This window comes from Carassius carassius, chromosome 46 (assembly GCF_963082965.1).
Source record: "Carassius carassius chromosome 46, fCarCar2.1, whole genome shotgun sequence".
In the NCBI taxonomy this organism is placed as follows: domain Eukaryota; kingdom Metazoa; phylum Chordata; class Actinopteri; order Cypriniformes; family Cyprinidae; genus Carassius; species Carassius carassius.
The window spans coordinates 10,245,121-10,253,915 of record NC_081800.1 but is presented as its reverse complement, the minus strand read 5'-3'; the positions used below and the strand labels follow the sequence as shown (position 1 = coordinate 10,253,915).

Sequence of the window (8,795 nt, the reverse complement as noted above, 5' to 3'; positions counted from 1 at the left end):
TACCTGGTTGACTTACTACTAAAGTTGAAATAATTTTTTTTCAGGTTTCTTTACACATTATGCAACTACACTACTTGACCAAACATCTGTGAACACCCCGTTTTAATTCGGCTAGGCCTTTTAAGCGAGGTCCAAATAAAAAATGTTCCTCTTCAGGAACTTGAGCTGCGTCGAACAATGCTTTGGGGAACGCGCTTAGCGTGAGCGACTCTGAATATCGTGTGTAATCAGTCCAATGGAAGAGCGTGACGTCACAGGCGGGGTGATGTAAGCGACCAGGAAGCTATAAAAGCATGTGCCGCGCAGCTGGCGTCAGCTTCGCATCTTTCAGCAAGCACTCTGTGTGTGAATGTCACTTGTTTGTCTTGTGAGTCTTATTTACTGTTGTCTGTCCAGTTAGAGCTCCAAGTCATGCCGAAGAGCAAGGCGAAATCCAAGCATTCTGATGGCGATTCCAAATCACATTATAGGTTGTGTGTTCCTCCCTGCCCGCGATATATAACGGGTGGGGATACATACTGCTTATGCGTGGTTTGCCTGAGAGCGAAGCACACTGAGTGGGCTCTCGAGGGGGCCGACTGTCCGCACTGTGAGCATATGTCGGTGTGGCTGCTTCATTCCCGGAGGGCCCTCTTCGAGGAGGGGGCCTTCGCCAGCGTTCCCCGCGGTGCTGGTCCCGCTTCTGCCGAGGCAGAACGGCGGCTGCACTCGTGGGGTTCGCAAGTGGATTTGGTGGAGGGAATGGAGACGGGCCGGTCCCTATCTCCTTTCACTTCCGCCAGATCCGGCGCCCAATCCCTGGAGTTGGAAGCACGCTCTGCGGTTCCTTCCACCCAGGGAGAGGGATCGACGCTCCGCCTCTCTTCCTCCGAGGAGGTCAATGTGGAGTCGGTCGACAGGGATTCGCCACCACATCCGCCGCAATATGAGGAGCTCTTGGAGGTGGTTACTCGCGCGGTGGCCAAATTAAGCATTGAGTGGCCCGCAGAAAAAACGACTGAACCGCAGCGAAGCAAGCTCGATGAACGCTTCCTGCGTGCGAGTCAGCCACCTCCAAGCTGGGTCCTTCCATTCTTTCCCGACCTGCATGATGAGATCGCCAGGTCGTGGAAACGCCCATTTTCAGCCTGTCTCTACATCCCCTCGTCTGACTACTATGGCAATGTAGTGGGGATGGGAGAGCACAGCTATAGAGCAATGCCCCGGCTTAAAGAGCTAGATGAGGGAGAGGAGATCAAGTCCCATTATATATCAGAACTAAGAAGGACCGCTGATCTCTCCCTCTTCGCCACCAAGGAGACCTCCCGAGCGATTGGGCGGTCCATGGCAGCTATGGTGGCCGCGGAGAGGCACTTATGGTTGACCCTGTGCGATATGAAAGAGCGGGACAGGGTCTGCCTCATGGACGGCCCGATTCAGCCAACTGGCCTGTTCGGCGACGCAGTCAATTCTGTCGTCGACAGGTTTCAGGAGGCCTGCAAACAAGCGGCGGCGTTCTATAAGTTCCTCCCTCGTCGCTCTCTCTGGGCATCTGGGCGGGAGATGCCCCAGCCGCACCCTAGCTCCTCGTATCATGAGGCCCAGAAACAGAGCGTCTCAACCGAGGTCTTCTAAGCCTAAACAAGATCTTAGGGCAGTCATAGAAGCTAAGATATCCTCGGCCAAGAAACCCTGATGCCAAAAGCCCAGGGTTTCAGAGGGCAGCCTCTGCTGGGGTAGAGCGGTACACACCGCTGTACACAGTGCCTGTCTCGCCTCAGCGCCCTCTGGGGGCCGATCTGCCAACTCTGCCAGTGTTCCAGGGCGCAACGGTCCCCAGCAAGCATCGGTCTCAGTATCTTCCGCCCGTGCGCATAGCAGGGCTGAGAAGCTCGCCGCCCCTGCGGGGGCCTCTTACACCAGAAGTCAGTCTCGAGAGACTGATTCCCTTAGTAGATTATTTAGCAGCGTGGAAACTACTGCCAAATGTATCTCAATGGGTCCTGCACACAGTAGAAAAAGGCTAACGTATTCAGTTCGGCTCTGCGCCGCCAATATTCAACGGGGTCATCCCGACGATAGTCGGCCCCAGGCAGGGTCTGGTTATGGAACAGGAAGTGAAAACCCTATTAGAGAAGGAGGCCATCTCACCCCGCACGTTCACAAAATGTGTAGACGCAGCTCTGGTCCCCTGCACATGCAGGGCATCCGCATTCTCAACTATATCGACGATTGGTTGATTTTAGCTCAGTCAGAGCAGGTTGCGACTCGGCATCGAGATGTCGTTCTCGTACATATGGGGGAGCTGGGTTTGAGACTGAACGCCAAGAAGAGTGTACTTTCTCCGGTTCAGAGAACCACCTATCTAGGCGTAGTATGGGATTCGACCGCGATGCAGGCACGATTGTCCCCTGCTTGTATTGAGTCGATCCTCAGCTCAGTTGAGAGAGCCAGAGAAGGCCAGTCACTTACTGCCAAACACTATCGCACTATCAAGGTCACGCGGCGCTGCCTCCATGCCTTAGACATGTGGAAGAAACCTTGGTTCTTGAATCAGAAGAAACCTTGGTTCTTGGTTCTTGAGTCAGGGCCTGGTGCTGGGAGCTCCTTGTCGCCGTGTAATACTAGCGACGGAAGCATCTCTCACCGACTGGGGTGCAGTCATGAGTGGCCACGTGGTCTGTGGAGCGGTCACCACCTAACATGGCATATCAATTGTCTAGAAATGCTAGCAGTTTATCGTGCACTGAAGCACTTCCTCCTAGACCTAAGGGGTCACCATGAGTTTATCTTGAGTTTGCACCTGGCATGACCAAAGCGTTCATCGCCCGACCAAGCAAAGCTAAATTGTATGTGTCCAGCGCTCGAACTGGACACATACAATTTAGCTTCGCTTGGTCGGGCGATGAACATTTTGGTCATCCACATCCACAGCTGTACGTCCACAGAGCTGCCCTGTGGAGAAAAACTGACCAATTGCTTGTATGCTACGGTCCCCCCAAGAGGGGTTCTCCTGCTTCTAAGCAGACTATTAGTCGTTGGATAGTCGAGGCTATCAACGCCACCTATGAGTCCTCTGGTCGTCCCCCGCTGTCGAGAGCCAAGGCTCACTCTACTCGGGGTATGACGGCCTCCAAGGCCTTCCTAGCATGTGTTTCCATGCTGGACATCTGCAATGCTGCAGGGTGGTCCACGCCTTCTACGTTTGTTAAATTCTATGGCCTAGACATGCCAGTCACTCCAGGTGCTTCTGTCCTCTCGTCCTAAGCTGTGCTCTTCGGATACACACTAGGCAGGGGTTTGGTAGTCTGGCGGCGTTGGTACTCATTCCCCAAAGCGTTGTTTGACGCAGCTCGAGTTCCTGAAGAGGAACGTCTCTAGGTTACGTATGTAACACTAGCTCCTCGAGGGAACGAGACGCTGCGTCTCAGAGCCATACCCCCGGCACCCCTGCCGGCGCTTGCTGGTACTCGAAGCTGACGCCAGCTCGTGCTTTTATAGCTTCCTGGTCGCTTACGTCACCCCGCCTGTGACGTCACGCTCTTCCATTGGACTGATTACACACGATATTCAGAGTTGCTCACGCTAAGCGCGTTCCCCAAAGCGTTGTCCGACGCAGCGTCTCGTTCCCTCGAGGAACTAGGGTTACATACGTAACCTAGAGCCGGTTTGCTGGTGTGGAAAAACAAAGCCCAGACCTGAACCCCACTGAATACCTTTGGAATGAACTGGAATTGGGAGTGTGAACAAGTCCCAACCCAATCTCAAGGTAAAACATAATTATTTTATGGAGGTAGTGATTTCTTGTGAACTTTGTATGATAGAAGTAGCCAATTATTCACCAAAACTTAAAATAGTTCGATCAATACCAATTGGAAAGTCTTTCCAGAAGAGGGGAAGCTGTAATGGAGGACCAACTCACTAATGCACATGGTTTCAAAATTAAATGCGTTTATGTATGGTATTGGGGTGTTATTCATATACATTTGGCTATATAGTGTAGTTAAACTCATCAAGCCTTTAATCCCACACGTGATCATCATTCATAAAACAAAAAGGGTCTGCAGCAAGAGCTGAGAACTACTTCTAATTTAATCTGTTAAATCACAAATTTATGATTTCAAAACATTTCCCCTAATCCACACTAAACTGAAATGGCAATAAGATGGTGCTGAGAAATAGTGTTGCCATGGCAACGGAAATGAAAAAATCAAATATTGATGAAATGCAATAGGAAACGGGGCTTTCTAGAGTTGGACATATGTCTCATTTTGAGAGCGTGATTGTTTGATTTCATAGTTAGCACTTAAACAAACGGAAGTATGTGTGGGTTTCAACCTACCAACAGCCATTTACAATGTTGTGTTTTAGCCTGTAAGTGCAAAATAAGGAAATATATTATTTTCATGTATTTATTTTTTATATGCCTGACTTGGAGCTTCAGAAAAAACAGAAAGTAATGACTCTATATGAAGCAACAAGAAAGTGCAAAGCAACAGTGAAAGTATCTGTAAAGCAGTGTAAAGCAACTGTGTACATTATGTATGAATTACATTATAAATAGCAGTATAGCTGAATCCCTGTTTTCATTATGAAACTGCAATTACTGAAAGAGTGAAACAGGAGGTAAAGATTAAAGATCTGGGCTGTGTGCCTAAACGTTGATGGTTCCAAATGGTGTGAAAATTACAGTAGAGAATTACAAAGATAACAACAATTGACTGACAAATGATTAATCTCAATCATTTTTGTGAATCCTAAGGAACATTTTCACATCCAAGGTTTTGTTTTTTTAAAGAGCACAATCTGATCTTTGAAATTAAGCCCAATGGCAGACATACATGCTGAGCAGAGCGATTGAGGTGTCACTCAATATGAATGCATCTCATTTACCCATCTTTTAGTTGTGAAATACAGTTGCAAGATGAAGTATGTGAACCCTTTGTCATAAAATTTTATTTTATATCCAGCTTAGCCACAGTTTGCTCAAACCAATTACAAACAAACAACTATATATATTGATCCCACTGTGTATACATTCATAGTGCAGATTGGGGAAAAAAAGTGAAACACTAGGTTTGGGGTTGCTTTGTTGCAGTTTATCGGGACATTTAGCTGGAGAATGTAAGCCCATCTGTCCTCCATTTGAAATTCAAGAGAACTTGGACGATGCAACAGCACAATGACCAAAGCACAAGAGAAAATCAAAAGCAGAATGGTTTCAACGAAGAAAATATTTGAAACATTTTTTGGAGGTTATTGTCACCAAAGTTCAAACTGTTATTAAATTCACCCTGCACTGAGAAAGTGTACAGTGCGTAAAAATAATTAAATAAATTAAAATTTAAATAAATAAGGCAAAAAAAATATTTATTTTTTATAGGTTATTTTTTAACCTGACTATGTTTTTCTGCTGTGACCCAGATCAGACAAAGGCTTCAATTTATTTTTCCTCCAACTTAAATCAACATCATCAGCTTGTTTAATATAAATAAATAAATAAATAAATAAATATACAGTATCATCGGTATCTCTCAAAATATCATGCTGCAGCAATGTTTAATCACAAACAGTATTTTACAGACATACGAAGCCATAGCAGTGCCTTTTAGTAACTGCTCTTTAATAAGTATGCAGAAGAGAAAAAAAAATATTTCCCACATATGCTGTTCAAATGTCTATAGCACTAGCTGGCATTTAATTTAAGTCCATCAGAATATGGTCCCACCAGTCAATAAATATGCAAGTAGATCAACAGCCAGTCAATGCAGCAAGTAAACAAACAATCACAATATCAAGTTAAAGTTTACAGGAATAAGCATTGGGTGAACAATATTTCTACGTATATTCCTCTGACAATATATATATATATATATATATATATATATATATATATACATATATATATATAAATATGTATATATAATTTGGAGAAAATAGTCATTTTTTTCACATTCTGTGGTCTGTGACGTAAACCCATGACAGTGCTGGCTCTTTGTTGTCCATCTCATTGAGAAGAATCCATTAGTAACAAAGCAAGAAACAGAGCGAAGCAGAAAACATTCAAGAAATATTCGAGGTGATACTGACTGACTTCTTCAACAAAGCAAAGCCTCGAACATGATTAACTTCATATTATGCACGTATATTATAGAACACTACAGCAACTGTTTTGCAATATTTCTTTACAAGTATTTTTAAGGTTCAATCTGTGCTACCAAACATACATGAATATAAAATATTTTTGCTTACTGTACAGTAAAACCAGGAAAAATATCAAGTCTTTGTAGTTTCAAATTCAGTGTCATAACCGTATATAGTTATATGATATTTAGTACAGTCCAATACTTGGCATTACCACAAAAAAGGACTGATACACTTAATCCATAGGTTCAGATGTATGTTTAAGGCCATGAAATTCTACAGTCTTAAATTTCAAGATAAACATTGATTGTTGTACAGAGAGACATGAGAAGCATCTGCACAAGGCTGCAACACTAAACGACAAAGTGTAATAAATCTCATTTAAGAACAAAATTGTAGACAATAACATCCAAATCCAATTAAGACACTGTAAAGTGAGCCCCATTGTCCCTAAAAGGGCGTGTCATTTATCTTGACCCAGCCCTCACTCCTAGCCCAACCCTTTCCCCCGCCCACCAGGCGGAGGTGACTATGGTGCTAGAGTGTTGTAATCTGAGTCAACTCAGAGTTTGAGTTTCCTGTCCCTGGATTGGGTTGAGGCTCAGGGCTGACCAGGGGCAGCTCCACGCCTAGTCATGCGGGGTTACTGTTCCCGTCTACAGTCTTGCAGTTGTAGGCCACCTCACGTGCAATGTTGCGCATGCGGCCCGACTGCTGCACATCAAGGCCAAACGGTGAAGGGTGGCAGAACTCACGGAAGCAGCGCTTGAAGTTTTCGTCAAGGAACGCATAGAGGACAGGGTTCAGGCTGCTGTTGACGTAACCCAGGGCGATGCAGAAGTGCATGAACACCACCGTCTGGACGCTGCCCAGGTTGAAGCCCAGCGACTGTGCCAAAGCCATGATCTGGATGGGCGTCCAACACACAACGAAGACCGTGACTACCACCAGAACCATGCGCGTGATGCGCCGAAGGTTGCGATCTTTCTCCTTGGACCCTGACAGGATTCGGACACTGCGGAGGCGCTTCACCATGAGGCTGTAGCACACGCTGATGATCGCTACAGGAATGAGAAAGGAGAGCAGGAAAACGCATGTTCCGAACACTGGGTCCCAATAACTGCGAGGATCCGGGAGAACCAAGATACACTCAATACCTGTGTGAAAATAAAAAAATAAGTAAATAAATATTTGTCACGATTCTGTTCCTAAATTTAAATTTTATTTGAATTGAGGTAGCAAACAGGATGCAAAATTGTAATTTGAGTTTGGATGTAAACAAGTATAAATATATTGAAATTTAATGAAAGTCATACAACTCTAATGTAACTATAGAAAAACTATGTTTGACGTGAAAACTTTGAAAGCTTGCTTTGTTGCAAAAAGATATAAAGAGTTGAACAAAAGATATAAAACAAAATGTTTTGAACAGACAGACAGATTTGAACGGCTATTCAGTAACTTCCTCTTCCTGTCATTTCAATTCAAATTCCAAATCAACAGTGTGTTAAAAAGAAAATTAAAAAGAAAGAAAGAAAGTATCTGAAACATCTAAAAAATCTGAAACATCACAATGTTTTTCATCTGAAATCTATAAGTTAATAGTGCCCCTCAATGCTATTGAATTCTTTACAGTTTCAACATGCCCTTTTCAGAAAATGATGTTTTTCCACAGTCAGTCATTTTCTCCTTGCCACTCCTCTTGACATTTTTGACAGCCTACCTCTGAGAGCTTTAAAAGCCTCTCCATTCCTGAGATGTGTGAATTTGGATTTACTGTGAGCTGCATTCTCACTCCCATGCAACAGCTGTCAATTATTAATGCCAAGAGGTGGTATTTTACACATCTTGGCTGAACTGTGGATTAATATCTGGTCTTAACTTATTTTGGCCTTGAACTGCCAACTTAGACAAGAAGAAAACATCTGACCAACATGTAAAGTGACCAACGTTAGTTTGTTTTGTTTTAAATGCTGTTTAGGGTGGAATAATCAAGATTAGATCATACCACAATAATAATAATAGCAACACAAAAAATAGAACTCTTCAAATAGGAGTTTCCATGAATCAAACCTAAAAATAAAAATAAAAAATTGACATTTAAACCATATATATATATATTTCCTTAAAGAAGAATTAAGGCATTGAAGCAAATTTAATTTATTTTTGTTTATTTATTTTTCTTCTGACCTGGCCCACTCACTCACATTTCAAAAGCACAATGCTCTGTTATGTATGATTTTTTTTCTTGCAGACAATATTGTGCACTAAACACAAAATGATAAAAATGCAGTGTAAAGCATATAGGTCATACCTAGTTGAAGGTTGCCTTTAGAATTTCCTTAAGAAGGCAACTTTCAACTAGGTATGATCGATAAATGCATTGATCATACCTAGTTCAAGGTTGCCTTTAGAAATGCTAGTAAAGAGTTTGCATTTTTATCATTTTGTGTTAAGTGCACAATACTGGCTGCAAGAAAAAAATCATAAAATATACATTTTAAGTGTTTTACTGCCACCTATCTCTCAAAAAGACCATTGACACTCTATCTTCAATTGCAATTAGGAGTGTCAATGGTCCATTTGAGAGATACTGTAGGTGGCGGTAAAGCACTTATAAGTCTGCGATTTGCCATAAAGCAAGAAGAAGAAGAAGGCCTCACGCCTGCCTC

General features: G+C 43.5%; 1 protein-coding gene across 1 annotated transcript in view; it reads right to left on the bottom strand.

The window, feature by feature from the left end:
• Positions 1-5,916: 5,916 nt before the first annotated feature.
• The window catches only part of LOC132129611 (delta-type opioid receptor-like), a 39,704-nt gene continuing 36,825 nt past the window's right edge, over positions 5,917-8,795 (bottom strand). The window contains exon 4 of the mRNA XM_059541250.1: positions 5,917-7,280. Coding sequence (XP_059397233.1) covers positions 6,757-7,280 — 524 coding nt within the window. The 3' untranslated portion in view covers positions 5,917-6,756. The remainder of the gene's footprint in view (positions 7,281-8,795) is intronic.